This window comes from Sinohyriopsis cumingii, chromosome 4, assembly GCF_028554795.1.
Source record: "Sinohyriopsis cumingii isolate HCF-2022 chromosome 4, ASM2855479v2, whole genome shotgun sequence".
Lineage (NCBI taxonomy): Eukaryota > Metazoa > Mollusca > Bivalvia > Unionida > Unionidae > Sinohyriopsis > Sinohyriopsis cumingii.
The window spans coordinates 95,685,906-95,703,066 of NC_142964.1; the positions used below are offsets into that span (position 1 = coordinate 95,685,906).

Here is a 17,161-nt window from a genome sequence, read left to right on the forward strand (position 1 = left end):
AAAGGAATAAATTCATCACATTTAGAATGTTTTTAATGTATAGTACATGTAAAATGGGATAAAATTGGGTGAATGAAATAACACATGACAAAAGTAGTTACCAGAAGGAGTAGCATTTGTTTGCTTTAGTGGTTCACAAATTATTTTTGTTTTTTCTTCTACTTTTGTACCCCTTTACACAGTGATAAACAAGTCACATATTGGTGAAAATTTAATTTGTAGAAAAAGGTCTTGGAAAATGTCAGATATTAAGATTTTAATTATCTGACTTAAAAATAATTGTAACACACACACTATCTGGGGACATGTGTAGTCAGATATGGAAGCATCTGATATACCAAGAAAAAGTCTATGGCAAGAAAACACATTTTGTCTCAACTGTGACAGATATAGGTACAGTACACAACATGTTTAATGGATCGCCCACTCTGTCCAGTGGACATGGACAGAGAGGTGGAGGATTAAGTACCCACTATGAGTAGTGGAAGTCCACTCAGTCTGGTGGATTTGCCACCCATGCTAGTGGAAATCTACTCAATCTAGTGGAAGAAGTCCATCATGGATTTTATTTTTTACAGCTGTTGTGAGATTTTATGGCACCCTGCACTAATTCTGTTGTATTCTCTCTGCTATCCACACTCAGCAGATGGGAGAAACCCTGACAGCACAACTCAACCATGGCAGATGTCTTTTTTATACCTTTACTTGTACAAAAACTCTGCAGTGGTAACATTTCTTGTGATATCTATCAGTGGCCTAGCTAGCAATACATAAAGAGGAATGCGCATAACATAGAAAACAATGTTTTAAATTTCATTGATATCTTCCAACCCTGTCCATTATGCAGCATATATCACAAGAATTTTCTTAGCTATGGTTTAAATTTAAATGCTGTTCTGCATCAAGTGGTAACTTCAATGGTCATGTTCAAAAAGTGATATTATTATTATTATTATTATTATTATTATTATTATTACTACTATTATTATTATTATTATCATCATCATCATCATTATTATTATTATTATTATTATTATTATTTCATAAATGTACTTTTTGTGCTGGTTAATAATTTATCATAATTTCCCTTTTTCTTCATAATATTTCCAGTACCCTCTGAAGAAATTAATGAATGCACTAATACATATAAAATTCAATAAGAGATTACAAACTGTTTATATTTGACATGTATGAACAAGAACACTGGGACATTATACCATGCATATCATAATTCTTTTCAAAGTTTGTTCTACAGGAATGTCATGACATTGTATAATAAAATAAAAGAGAAACAAGAGCTGCACTGCACTGTTACCCTTAAACTTTGCAGATAACATTGATTATGAGAGAGCATGGCATTTATTTCAAAGGCAGGAAATTGTGTACACTGTATTGGCTGTCAGTGGCCATTCATATTATAAAACAAAGTGATTTCATTGAAGAATAACAAGTTATTTCTGTTTTAACTTTTTTCTTTTATACTTATTACTGTGGCTACCTGCATCCAGTCAACAGCAGTCAGTCAGGACAGTTTGCACATGTACAAGTTACTGTTTAATGTCGCGCTTCGAAGTTTAAAGATGTAATTTAACTGTTGAAATAAAATATCACAAAACCACACACCTTAAAACTAAGCAGATGTTAGTTTGTAAAAAAGTATTTGGATTGAGGAATGCATTTGATATTAAGTTCTCATATTATCGCATAAAACTGGTCTCTTGTGATATATAAAAAACTAAATATCAGGGCTGGAATGCACACATCCTTGCATGTGTGCGTGTGTGTGTACACACACCCCTCTCCAACTATAAAAAAAGCACACACACACAAATGCATTGTCACTTGAAACTTGACCCTCATTTTATTCTTGCACATGTTTCTTGGGTATTATGCATACTTTGAGTAAATAGACACGTACACTTTTGCTTTGTTGCCTTTTTGAAGAGAGTCAGAGCCCTTTTCCTGAATATAATGGTTGTTAATTTTCCCAATTAGAGACTAGCCTTAAATTAAATTTAGAAAGAAAGGTCTAATAGCCTTGATGAACACCCAATACAAATACCTTTATCAGTCGATTTAGAAAATGGCTGATTATTTGAGAGTAAGGTCATTTTTAAATGCGTCCAATTCATCCTCACAGTATTGAAGTATGCTCTCTATCAGTGGTCATTCATGCAATAAATGAAGTGATTTTTTATGAAAAAGGTAACTGTCTTTGTCACTTTTTCATTAATCTATCTCCAAGCACCAGCCAAGAAGCTACATTTTTACTCTGAAGTTTGCCGCTACACTTGTTAACAATGGCTAATAAAGAAGGTGTTGAGCCTCGATGTTGTTTTTTTCAGCACTGATATTTCAAAATAAACATTAACTTCGGAATGCAGATGTTATATGTTGACTGTGTAAAAACGAATTTTGAACTTATAATATGGACTGAGAAATGCAGTGTGATTCATTTGTGATTTTAGTGTCCTATTCTTATTTTCTTTTTATCTATTGTCAGATCTGGTAATAATATACATGTTCAGACTTTGAGCTCCAGAATAGATTGAAAGATGAATGATCATTAGTACACTACTTAAAGCAAATACATTGACACAACTACCTTAGAATACATATGAACTTGTTAAAGATAAACAGGAAATGATGGAGAGTTACAGCCTTTTAAGCCAAACCTCATCCTTCTCCAGTTTGGAGTACTTGTAGTTAACAAAGTTCTACCAGGGATATCTGTTTAATTAAAAAGCCATGAAAAATAAGCCTCATTTTAATAGCAATCAGTGCAATTAGAGATAGATTTTAATGCCTTGGCAAACACATTGCTTTGCCATTCAGGCAATCTACAGCCTACTGGACATTGGTGATGGATATGTGTTCAGCTAATGCCTATTACCATACAAGTTAAACATTGGGGTGGAAGGTGGCGGGGCAAGAAGTATGGAGGAGAAAAAGAAATTCCACTTAGACAAACCAAAACAGACATACAAAAATGGGCATTATTTTTAATTGTACATCAGATAGAGTCATATCTACCACAGATACCCATTTCACAACTAAATTTTCATAATAGTGGGCATTTCTGCTGAATTGAAAAAGATGATGATATAAAGGATGTATGGAGAAATTAACTGTTGCTGCAACAATTCTTGTTTTCCACTTAAGCACATAATAACTGGCCCCACCCTTTTTACCTTTGTTTATTATTGCTTTTTTTTAGTTGTACTAGTCCAGATGTTGTTCATGTGACACACAATTTGGTTCAGTGGTGATATTTGCATGTATTAGTGTCCTTTTCTTATTTTCTTTTTATGTATTCTTGAATCTATAATTAACCTGTAGGATTTTAGTGTTTCTGAATTTTAATAGACAGAAAGTTGAATGAGTAAACATTACTGCAATAACATTTGCAATGACCTCTGAATGGTTTAAGATAGACAGGAAATAACAGGGATTTACAACCTTGGAAGCCAAAACCTCTTTCACCTCCAGTACAGAGTGAACAAAGTTTTACAAAGGATACATGTTTAAAGCAGTGAAAAGTAAGAAGCCATATTAATAACAATTAGTGATAGATTTTATAGCCTTAGCAAACATGTGATTTTGCCATTTTGGGCAATTTACAAGGCATTATTGATAGATATTTGTTCAGCTCTACAAGTTAAAGAAAGGGGAAAAGAGGTATGAACAAGAAGAAATTTCAACCTGAAAAAGGTTTTAAAAAACCCTTACAAAATCTGGATGATATTTGTTGTACTGTAAATACAGTTGTATCTCTCATAGATATCCATTTCACAGCTAAGTTTGCATAATACTATTCATTGCCGTTGAATTGCAAAAGATGATGATACAATGTACATGTATGCACTGGAGTAATTGTTATGTAGATTGAAAGAATGTAATGTGTCAGATTTTCATCTGCATTACCTAAAAATAATAATTATTTCACTTATTCATCACTTTCACACATCCATACTGTAATATTACATGTAAACTCATCAGATGTCCCTACCAGCAATTCTAAATATATGCATTAAGCTGTTGGGTATGGAATGCAGCTTCACGTGGGTGGTAGAGCCTGCATAAAAATAGTAGGCTAATGGTAAAAGCAAACATGTGTCTAGTCCTGAGAAATGTGTTGCATGGACATGTTTTTGGTGTGCAAATTATAAACAGGCTGGCCTAGCAGTAGTTGCATATTGGATAGTGCTGTGTATATTTTATTGTGTGGGAACATGTTAAGCGAACAATTTAAAAGTGACTGGCAGAATAATAAAACCTAATACTTACATGTGATTTCTTTTCGCTTTTTTTTTGTTTACAAGCAGAATCCCCTCCGTTTTAATATTAAAATTACTATAATTAAAGCTTGTATATTTTGTGAAACACCTAAATTGTCTCAGCAGTTTTTGCTCAGAAATCTTTGATCTCTTGCAATACACACATGGAAAGGCATTTTAATGGGTGAGTCTTTGAATATTAAACGGCCTTGTGTACAACTTAAAAAGAGCAACCTGCACTATGTAAAGCAGCTGAGCCAATAGGTAAGTTTCATGTGCTATAGTGGATGTCCATGATTACATAATTACAATTGCTGTGGCTTATAGCTGGGGCAATAATACAATCTGTCCACTGGGCAATCCAGATGACCGTGATGTCATGTCCGTGATGGACACATCATGAAGAGTATTAAGGTCCGCTGTGGGAATGTGGATTTTCCAAAAAATGCAGTGCGTGATCTGTACCATTTTTAGATTCCATCTTTAGGTTATAATGTGACCATCTGTCTGTTGTGCATCATCTGTCATCTGTCCATTCATGAACAGTTGTTAACTTGTTAGTAAGGTCTACTCTAGAACTGAAAATTTATGGAAAGTCCCTGCCCCCATTGAAAATATAGACGATTTTTTAAATAAGGAGGGATTCAGCAGAAAGTTAAGCTGTAAAACATCATAAATGTATAGACCTATTATTGAATGGGAATTAGTTCAAGCCAAAGCTTATGAGTCTTAGTTAAATCTGAAATTTAACTGGACAGTACATGCCATTGGGAATTGGGCAGAATACCTGTAGTTTGGAAGAAGTTCCTGCTTCTTGACCTACTGGGTCAATTGTTAGATACCTCATTTGATAATGTTGATGTGGGCGTAATGCAATTTTTAAGCACATAAGCATACATGGCATATAAACCAATGGGGGAAGATCTTAAGAACAGTGAAATGAGAATGATTGGTTACTCGCCACCTATGGCCCCAGAAAAAGCTTGAAAAACATGTAATTTTTCTTTTAGGAGCATGTTTTTTGATTGCTTATGTTGAGGTTAATTCAAGATATCTGCCTTAATCCTTGTGTGCACCGTTAAGCTGATGCTAGTTCATGGTGTGTTACATTGCCAGAATTAAGCTGATGCTAGTTCATGGTGTGTTACATTGCCAGAATTAAGCTGATGCTAGTTCATGGTATGTTACATTGCCAGAATTAAGCTGATGCTAGTTCATGGTGTGTTACATTGCCAGAATTAAGCTGATGCTAGTTCATGGTGTGTTACATTGCCAGAATTAAGCTGATGCTAGTTCATGGTATGTTACATTGCCAGAATTAAGCTGATGCTAGTTCATGGTATGTTACATTGCCAGAATTAAGCTGATGCTAGTTCATGGTATGTTACATTGCCAGAAATTAAATGCAGCAGTTGATGTATTTGCCAGTTAGACATCAAACATGTTCATCTGAATATAGCCAAATACCTTATCCTGAGTCACTAGCTGTACTTAATAGTCAGTGTGACATTTTCTCATGAGTGGAGATGAGTATTAGTTTATACATCAAATTCTCATGATTTTTAAGCACACCAAGATGGACCAAATAATGTCCATCAGATTATTTACCGAATCGAACAAATCAAACGTAGGGTTTGTAATCATTATTTACAGTTTACATGTATTCAGTACCCTGACTCTGAAATGGATAGATTTGATCCGATTTTGATCAAACATGGGATATAAGCATCCTGTTTTTATCATCAGATTCTCAAATGAGTTCAGTAAAAGAGAATGCTCCTAGCATATTAACAAAATGATGTTGTATCTGATTGGCTGACCATGATACCATTTTGGAGATTATATTTCAGACTCACTTTTGATCAGATTTGGAATTTAAGCTTGTGTCATTAAGATGTTGGACAAATTCATCAACCAGTTACATTCCTTGCATACTAATAAGGTAATCTGATCTGATTTTGATCTGACTTGGACATACATCATCAAGATCTTGAACAAACTCAGTAATGAGCATGATACAAACATTAATGAGGTGAGCTTGCATTGGATTCTTGTCATTTGGAAGCTATAATTTTGATCAAACTCAGAATTTGGCCTTTTATCCAGTATCTTGGAGAGGTTATTGATGTAATGAGCAAGTTCTATTCATATTATTCTGATCTGATGGTCGGAGCTTGTTACCATTATGGAAGCCATATATTTTAATCTGATATTGATCAAACTTTGATTGTGGGCTTATCTGATCAAGATCTTTTGTTTAATAATGTATGGGATCTATGCTTGTAAAACACTAGTCAGATAAATCAGCAGAGGCAATGACTTACAATATCACCTCTGTCATTACTCTGATAAATCAATCTCCAAACCTGCGTTGATACTGATGGACAGTTTGATGGTTGATGACACCTATTCATAAAATCAAGGAATTTGTGCAGACTGACCTGTCCACAACACACTGATGTACATTTTAGACACTTATTAATATTTCTAGTATCTATTAACTACCAAAAGGTGAAGGGTCTATTTAGCAGTACATATAGAATATTTCTGGCTCCGATTTTATCTTTGTTGACTTGAAATTCCACATGGAATAAAACAACCCTATGTCCTTTAGCCATTTTGAATTTCGAGGGCATCTTGTTTCAGTGTTCATAGCAGCATCAGCTTCATTATTTTGATTTATGTTAAAGTAATTATAAAGATTTTACAAGAAGATAACAGTGGGATACATCAGTGCATGGGTTGCAGGTGAGACACCATGTTCCATGATCCCCCTTTTTGACTTAGGTCAACCATGAATAAAAGTCATTTAAAGAAATTAGATAGATTTTATGGTGATACTTAAGTTAAATAAATTTTTGGTTGCTCATTAATGACTATACACATTTATATTACTCATCCTCTTTTTTCAGGACAATTATATTTGTACATCAAAGTACAACATCGCCACATTCTTACCAAAGAACCTGTTTGAACAATTCCAGAGGATCGCCAATGCCTATTTTTTATGTTTATTGATTTTACAGGTAATGTCTCCTATTAATTTTACTTATATCTATTTATGAGTTGTTTTTGTATAGACTGTTGTTTTGGATGGAAAAGAGAAGTAAATTTCTTTGAGTTATATTAATCTTCCACCATCATGAATGCAGTACTCCTTCATCATAACACTGAGCCAGGTAACATAAAGTATGCTGCCTTAAAGCAAGACAGCCTTATAATATAGTTCCTAATAGCTAAAATTCAACAACAGAATAATGCTGCTGTATAACAGGAACTGTGTTATAATGAAGGGTATTGTCATCAATGAGCTTGGATGATCTGGGCACTGCTAAATGAAACCAGCAGAAGCTTATGGTAATCACTTGATCCATCAATCCCCAGGCATCCATCAGTCAAGAATTTGGTCACTCCAAGATAGCTTTATTTGGAATTATTAGATTTTTACCAAATTTTGTATGTAGCTTTATATTAATGAGACCACAAAGAGTTCGATTTCCAACTATGTCATCATTATTGAGGTATGCTATAGTCCTTTATAGCACATTCTCCTAACTACTTTTTCCATAATGTAACTTTATCAGGGATGATTTAATTTCAACCAAACATATTATGGAACTCTTATGTTGATGAAACCTTGAATTAGTTTAATTTCTAGCATTCTAGACAATTATGTACAAGAGTTATGCCCCTGGTTGTCAAACTTCTGACTTTGATTTCCACATTGAATCTTTACCAAAGTTTGTTGGATTTCAACCAAATTTTCCATGCAGCTATATATAAATGAGATCTTGAACGTGTTAGATTTTCAGTATTCCATCATTTACAGTCGTTATACCCTCTGATCGCCCATTCTTCTGACTTCTGGTTTCCACAGCATGATTTTACTAAGGATTGTTGGATTTCAATGAAATATGGTTTGTGACTTTATGTTGACAAGACCTTGAACAAGTTTAGCATCAGATTGCATTTTCCCCTGAATTTGCTTTCTGCAGCATTACATTTAGCATGAATCGTATCATTTAAACCAAATTTGGCATGTACCTTTATATTAATGAGATCTTGAATGGGTTTCATTTTCAGCATTCCACAACATCATTTAGAGGATTTCTGATCCCAGATTTTCTATCCTAATTTTGGTTTCTGCAGCATAAACCAAATATTACATGTGTCTTTATATCGGTGAGGCCTTAAATGCTTTTTATTTATAGCAATTCTAAGAAATATGCAGGAGTTATGATTTCCATTGTCAGTACTCATGACTTTTGGTGTCTATAGCATTGCTTTTGGCATGTAGATTTATTTTGATGAGATCTTGAAAAAAAACTTACATTTCCAGCATTCCACAGGTATCATTTAGGAGAGTTATGGCTCTGATATCTGGTCATTCTGACATTGGTTTCTGCAGTTCCGCTGCACTAAAGATTGATGGATTTATCCATTTTGCATGCTTTATCCTGATGAAGCTTTGAATGAGGTGGATTTACAGCATTTGACATCATTTGGAGAAGTTATTTCCCCTGAATGCTCATTCTCCTAACTTACTTCCCCATCACAAATTCCTTTGTTTATGCAAATTATAGTTTGTGGGGTCCATAGCTCTTGGCATTCAATTTTAAACTCTACTTAACAATAGTTAATAATTCAATCTATATATGCATAAAATTATTTCTAATTGAATTTTGTAGTCGATCTTTCAGTTCATCTAATGAGGGATCATAGTTATCTTTCTGATGGGTGGAGCATAGGAAAAACCTGGTCTCAATATTTGCTTCCTGAGTTTATTGTTTGCCAGAACAAATTTTAAATTTTTTTTTATGACTCATAGTGCATGTATCAATGAAAACAATGTCTTTTTTATTCAGAGTTGAATCAAAATATATTCTATGCTAAGAAAAACAGTACATGTATACAAATTATCTTAATAATTTTGGACATGTATGAACATAATATCTAAACAGTAAACCCATTTAAATAATTCATAATGAAGATAATTATACTAGGATAGTCTTAACCCAAAAATAGTTTTGAAATCTTGGTAAAAATTGTGCCATTTATTACAATTTAAAAAATCATTAATCAATAAGTAAAAATTCTCTGTGCAATATAAAATATCTGCTTTTATTATCAGGGGTCCTGATAAAATTCTCATGTCAAAATTGTATAAATAACTTGTATTTGAACAGGAAGCAAAAATGTTATTGGGATCAAATACAACTAGTCACAATATAAAATCTGACCGTGCAAATTTTTTTTAAAAAAATGCAACATTGAAAATAACCATTGAGATGAAGATGCTATCAATTCTTTGCTTGTTTGTAAACAAGATTTATTATTGGATAGCTTTTTCCTGTGCTGTTGCCTTTTCAAATAAAGGGATGCTTCTGACTATGATTCCTCATTGCTAGTCATGATGACAAATATATATTCATTCTGTAACATATGTATCATTATACATCATATACTTGCTTAAAGTCCAGTCAGACTGCAAACAGCAGTGATCCAGATTGACTTAGCATAATGCGCCTGCAGGTTACAGTCTGTGTTATTCTTCTGATTACTTCTGACAGACTGCACAGACCCTGATCTGCTGGGACAGTATTCAATAGCAGATCTAGGTCTGTGAAGTTTTCAGTTGACTCAGTTTATAAGTGCGCATATATGGAACCCTAATCAAACTGTTTGTGGGGTTATACTGGAATTATTTATGATATGAAATTATGGCATGTATGATTTCATCAAATCATTTTTATTAAGGGAAAGTCCATGAAAAGTTTAATACTTTATTATGGAAATATTTTATTTTAACTTCAGAAAAAATGATGTATCTGCCAACACTTTCTTGTTTTCATATATTTGTTTGCAGAGACTTTCATATTTCTTAGGAGGAATGGGTGTATGCAGTTCTTATGTGTGAACAGTGTGTGTATATATATATATATATATATATATATATATATATATATATATATATATATATATATATATATATATATATATATATATATATATATATATATATACACACACACACATACATATACCATGTTTAGGCTCTCAAGCAGCAACAAGAAAAAGTGAAGTCATCAAGCTTTGTAAATTTTACAAATAATTTTTTTCGCTTGAAAAACAAGGTAAAAATGAGGAAAAGAAAGTACTGTTTTAAGAATCAAATCCAAAAAACAATCCAAGAATAATCCAAGAATTAAAAATTAGAAGTCCTAGTAATAAAATGATCTAATGAATTCGAGTTCAAGTCCCGATGAAAATCCAAAATGAAAAATGATGATGTATACTGTAGTCAGTATAGTATTGACAAGTCAACAGTTCTTTGTTGTACCGTAGAAAATAATATTCAGGTGTGTTAATTCCGAATAAAATTTCAATAAATGTCTTTGTTTAAGAATTCTGTATGAGCACTTAAATATTCACAGGGAAAAGAATTAATCTCTTAGAATACAACTGATTTGAAGAAAAATTAAAATTTTACTCCAACTGGTCACAACACAAAAAAAACACCACCTTGACGTCGAATTGTTTAAAAGCCCAGCTAAAATTATTTCTCAAAACATCACTATTATATCTGACTACTGTGCAATTCTGTTAAAACCAGAATTTCAAAATAGAGGCTATTCACATGTGTAAAGTCACATACACCGAGTACAGCCTTGATTTCACCCTATAAATCCACACTAAGAATGAATAAAAAAATTAAAAAGAGTTGTTTACTTCAACTCTTACTAATTCTGTTTCAAGGTCAGGAACTGGGTCAGCATTAAGATGCAAAGTTCTAAAAGTAGGTTTTTACGAAAAAAGTCAGGTCAAACTAATTTCTGGAAAATGTCAAATTCCAGTAAACAAAATTACATTACTATAACATGTAATGGAATAATAAAAATTTTAAACTAACAAACAAGCAATTAAATTAAACCAAATATAAATTAAATCATATATATATATATATATATATATATATATATATATATATATATATATATATATATATATATATATATATATATACACACACACACACACACACACACACACACATGTATATTGTATGTTTCAACAAGCATGTGAGTGATAAATAACCTAAATAAATTCAAAAGTTGCAGTTTGTCTTCTTTTTTGGTAAAGTAGCATCAGTTGTGTGTTGTGACAATTGCACTGTCATATACATTATAACTGTAACTGCAGAGACCTTACTGCCAAATACTAAAAATGGCATGTAATAGCAGATACTTGTCATCCAGTGTGCAACCTTGCCAAGTGCAGTTTATTAAACACTTTGAATAACTGGATAGCAGCTTCATTGCTCATTTGCAAAAGGTCAGTTAGTATGCTCTGGATTATGACTGTGGATCTTAAAGTTAAGCACTTACATGATGTGATTGAGTTTTGTTAATATTAATGAAAGCATTTATATGATGTGATTGAGTTTCGTTAATATTAATGAAAGCATTTATATCATGTAATTGAGTTTTGTTAATATTAATGAAAGCGTTTATATGATGTGATTGAGTTTTGTTAATATTAATGAAAGCATTTATATGATGTGATTGAGTGTTGTTAATATTAATGGAAGAATTTATATGATGTGATTGAGTGTTGTAAATATAAAAGAAAGCACTTACATGATGTGATTGAGAGGTTTTTTTAAAAAATATTAATAAAGTTTTATATGAATTTTTAAAAAAATATTAATGGTTTAATAACTCCAGACAAAATGAATATGATTTTTGAATGCTTGTTCATTTTTAAGGGTGTTTCATTCAGGTTAGCAGGTAATTGCACATTTGCATGTTCTAGAGAAAACACACTGCTGCATGTTCAGTACTGCCATATTACAAAGGATAAATGAGTGAATGATATGAAACATTAGAGGATACCCTCTGTGTTCTTTCATTATGAGGCAGGTATGTGTTAAATGCAATTAATGCTAGGTTATACTTTAGCAAAGAATATTGCTCAAGTGAAATATTTTCATGCAATCAGAAATTTAACCGTGCTTTACCTCAAGTTATTTTTCCTTATAATTCAATATGGCTTTGGTTTTGCCAACAAGGACTTAAGGTTTGTGATGATTTTCAACCCAAATGACAGTAGAAAATCAATTTTGTGATAATTGAACCACAGCTGAAAAAGAAAACTCAATCTTTATCAGGGCCAGATATTAAAAACTTGGCTTCTTCTTTTAGCATCAACACCAAGGAATGTCTGACTTGAATAGTTTCTTATGTTTGGCATGAAAGTAATGTAATCACATATATATGTGTGTGTGTGTATATATATCTATCTATATATATATAAAATTTAGGTGTGAATATTATACGAGTCCAACATACTGTTTGTGACTAATAAATGACAACATGGACTTTCCCTTTAAAGGAACCTATTTTAGCAAGTGGAGTGAGCACATGAATAAGAAACAAGAACTAGAATACAGAACCTGTAATTTATTTTTTTACATATGTCATTGGCACCCAACTACAAACAAAATAGACCTTAACCTGCTGTTGTATACTGGTCAGGTCATCAGGATCATTGCTGTTGTTCATTCCTGTTCTTATTCAGGCAAAGAGTGCAGACAAATCCTAATATGACAGCTTATTATTCAATAGTGGAAATGGAATTGGGTCTGCTCCATTTGCTTTTGGACCAGGGTTGAGAATTTCCAGTTGTTTTTGACCAATTTCTGATTTTGGGATGGATTGATTTGGTTTGGTTTTTATGATAATTTTGAGTTATATCATGCTATGGTAAGTAAAGTGACTTGCCCAAGGAAACACCATGGTAGGTTGGTCCTTCTGGTCTTGAGTCAAATGCCTTAATCAGAGCCATCACAACTCCCACCTTTTTGTGGAGAGAGACATAGCTATCACTTTTTTGATGCTGTCACCAACATCATCAATACTTTTTCATGGTTTAGTTAATGTTTTTCATCATGCTTTGATCGTGTGCCTCATATATAGGCCCCGACCATTTTGTTTAATGACTTAATGATACATGTAGTTTCAATTTGTTATACGTAAAAGTCATTCTCAACCCTGCACATTACATAATACAAAAGCATGATATTGGTTACGGTGTTGTGTTTTGGGGAACTTCCTTCTTGTATCTCATTCAGTTATGTTCCTGCATATTAGGGTCTATACTTTTTGTTCTGCTTACCATTTCAAGCAATCTGGGCAGGACTAGATCTGTTGGCACATAATTTGATGACAGATCTGGGTCTGTGTTGTATCTTTTGTTGGTTTCAATGGCTATTTTGACAGTTCTTGTCGATACCATGTAGAAAATATGTGCACTAAGTATTTTTCCCTAGGATTCACCAAAGCTGCCAACTCATGCTTTTTTGGGTAGGTGTTGAACCCACAAACTTTGGAATATGAGCCCAACACTCTATGAACAAAGCTATTTTGGCTCCCACATCTGTGCTGTATACGTTTGGGTGTACATGCATGGGTAAATATAGAATAAATTCTCCCAGTGGTGTATCAGATATGTAATCTGTTACAAGAGACCACTAAAGAACATAAAAGCTATGGTAACACATTGGTTAATGTTCCAGACTCATAACCAAACAAGTGCAGCTTTGAATCCTGCCATCAGATCAACCCAGGTGGCTACCATCAAGTATTGTTCAACAAGGCACTTTATTCCAATCTTTAAATTCAGAGTGATAAAATACCACTTTCATTGTAATTGATATAAAGCGAATAGCAATAAAATATTCCTAAATCCAATCAGTGCATTTTATTCTCCACCAGAGGAGTGGTAGTGGCACACAGTGTTGCCACAAGGGACCAGCTATTGCACAGTTCTTAATTATTCTAAATTCTATAAGGTACTTTTTTTAGTTGCAGACACAGAATATACCATTCATTATGGGTTGTGTAGGAACTGTTTCCATGTGTCAGCAGGTGCAGATCCTATACTGTTACCCTTGTCTGTATGTCTGAATTATTTTGTGGATTCTGTTGTCCATGAACACGTTTCCAGCTCATGTAGAAAACAAAAAGGAGCAAAGATTATTAATATCTAAATTCAGATTCTGCTCAAGGTTTTGAGCCAGTTTATCTCATAATGAAATTATTAAACTTATACTGTACTTATTTCATATTGAAATTATTAAACTTATACTGTATTTATTTCATATTGAAATTATGAAACTTATACTTTATTTATTTCATAATGAAATTATTAAACTTATACTGTACTTACCTCATAATGAAATTATTAAACTTATACTGTACTTATCTCATAATGAAATTATTAAAATTATACTGTACTTATCTCATATTGAAATTATTAAACTTATACTGTATTATTTCATATTGAAATTATTAAACTTATACTTTATTTATTTCATATTGAAATTATTAAACTTATACTGTACTTATCTCATAATGAAATTATTAAACTTATACTGTACTTATCTCATAATGAAATTATTAAACTTATACTGTGCTTATCTCATAATGAAATTATTAAACTTATACTGTACTTATCTCATAATGAAATTATTAAACTTATACTGTACTTATTTCATATGGAAATTATTAAACTTATACTATATTTATTTTTTATTCAGTTAAAGGGATTGTTAGGTAAGAATGCTGTAAACCAATTGTCTTGTCAAAAAGAAAATATTCTTTGAATTTGTTTGAACTTTTCATGTGGCCATCAAAAAATGGCTGGTTCCTATAAATTTTAATGTTGATCGAAGTGAACCTGTTTTGACTTGAGATTCATGAAAATGTTTTGGTTGCAGAAGTTAGTTGGTTTACAGTTAATGACCTACCAGTATACAAAGCAGATGATATAGGATTATTTAGACCAGTGGTGTTCACTTCTCACTTTAGTATTCTTTTCAGAATATAATTATTATATATAATCATATATGTGACACAACACGAAATATTATGATGTATAATGTTCACCTTTTTTTGCATAATTGTTTACATGATTAATATGCATGAAGTTCTTCATATTCCATATTCTTTATTATTTCAGTATCACATTATAAAATGTATTGAATGTTGATCATTTAAAACCTACTTTTGTTTTATATAGCTTATTCCACAGATTAGCTCCCTTCCATATTATTCAACTGTAGTCCCCCTTGTGATTGTGCTGACGATGAGTGCCACCAAGGATGCTATTGATGATGTTGTAAGTGAATCACCTGTCGATTGATGATGTCATCATATATGGGGACACCTGTGGCTTTAATGACCTTTAACTTTCAGTCTTTATATAGATTCCAGTCCTGTCTCTTACCACACTACTGTTTTGTATTTCTGCATATTTCTGTTTTTCTTTGTGAGATGTCACATAAAGGCAGAATTTGTAATTGTTTTTGCCATACAAACATTATTTCTCCTGATCAATGTCAGTAACTGTAATATTTGGCAGTGAAATGGGTGTAGTAAATTTCAGTGATGGCAAGTACATCTCCTGTAGAGTGTATCGATTATTTATATTTTTTTAATAGTGTTATAAGTGGAGCTATTCATTATTTATTCATATATTTAATTTAATATTTGGATCATTGAAAAAAAAAAGATTTAAGACAGGTGAATGAGATTTTAAAAATCCACCAATGATATTTTCATTTTTGAAAAGACACTTTGTTACTATAATGAATATTATGGTCGTTTTTATAGCATATTAATAATTATGATATCAGTATACCTCTCTTTGATAAAATTTAAAATTTAGAATGTTTGTATTTTATAAAAAGAGTTATCAATTTGCCACAGATCAAATTTCTTTTGCAAATTTTGCCTTGGGTGACATTGACCAAATACACTTTTTCTCACATGCAATTTTGAGAAGTATTAATTATCAGCAGAAATCACTAAGCGTTTGATTGCTTGACTTAATTATCATATATACGCATATAACATTTTTGCTCTAATGATTAATGCATTATTTTTCCCTTTATACACCAGTCATAAGTCAGTTGTATTATGCTGTGTTGTAGTCCATGCATTTATTTGTACCTTCATCTGTTAACACTTTTTCTTGTCTAACCCATGACGTTGCAGTGGTTGGAGAGATTTTCATGAAACTTTGACCAAGTTTATCTCATAACTAAATGACGTGTTGACAGCCATATCCAGACACCCTTTCTCATGATCAAGGTCACAGCACAACAAGTGAAAATGTAATTCTAAGACTTTTATCCTTGCCAAGAACATTACTTTGGAACAGCTGAAGACATTTTAATCCTTTAGCCAATTATATATCATGTATAGATGGTGTGTTACATACCATAGCCATGTCCAGTGCCACAGGTCAAGGTCATGGCATGGAAAAATGGAATTTTGTGACTTGTATCCTAGTATTGAGTATAAGCACTTCAGAGAACATGAGATGCTTTAATGAAACATGAATCAGTTATATATCATGACTAGACAATTTGTCACATACTTTAGCCACTTTCCCTGCTTCAAGGTCGCATTCTGGAAAGGGAAAATAGAAATCTGTGAGCTCTGGCCATGTATAACTTTTTAAGAAATGAAGATATTTAGTAAAAACTTTATCATTTTATATATCCTGATTTGACAGTGTCTCAAGTAGTCACGCTCATATCCCCATGCTTCAAAATCTAGGTAGGGGCCCAGGTGGTTGAGTGGTCTAAAGGGCATGTCTTTACTGGTCATTGCCATTTCATCTCAGTCTGAGTGAGTCTGAGTGTTAGGCTCAGCCAATGTGGGTATGTGAGAAAGCTGCTGGTAGCTTCCTATTGCTCAGTGATTCTTAATGCACTTTTCTCGGGTTCTTCTTTCACCAGTTATACTGGCCGCCATATATAGCCTATTTTGCACTGAGAAATGAGTACCTTAGAACACTCAGTAACCTCAGGGCCCTAG

The 17,161-nt window shown here is 32.5% G+C and overlaps 1 protein-coding gene across 8 annotated transcripts in view; it reads left to right on the forward strand.

The window, feature by feature from the left end:
• LOC149801712 (phospholipid-transporting ATPase ID-like) overlaps nt 1–17,161 on the forward strand; it is a 246,481-nt gene that overhangs the window by 128,686 nt on the left and 100,634 nt on the right. For 7 of the 8 annotated variants that reach the window (XM_089955994.1, XM_089955993.1, XM_089955997.1 and 4 more), the window contains exons 5-6: nt 7,190–7,303; nt 15,357–15,455. In XM_089955994.1, coding sequence (XP_089812120.1) covers nt 7,190–7,303; nt 15,357–15,455 — 213 coding nt within the window. The remainder of the gene's footprint in view (nt 1–7,189; nt 7,304–15,356; nt 15,456–17,161) is intronic. The other variant, XM_089955999.1, reaches the window with a different exon arrangement.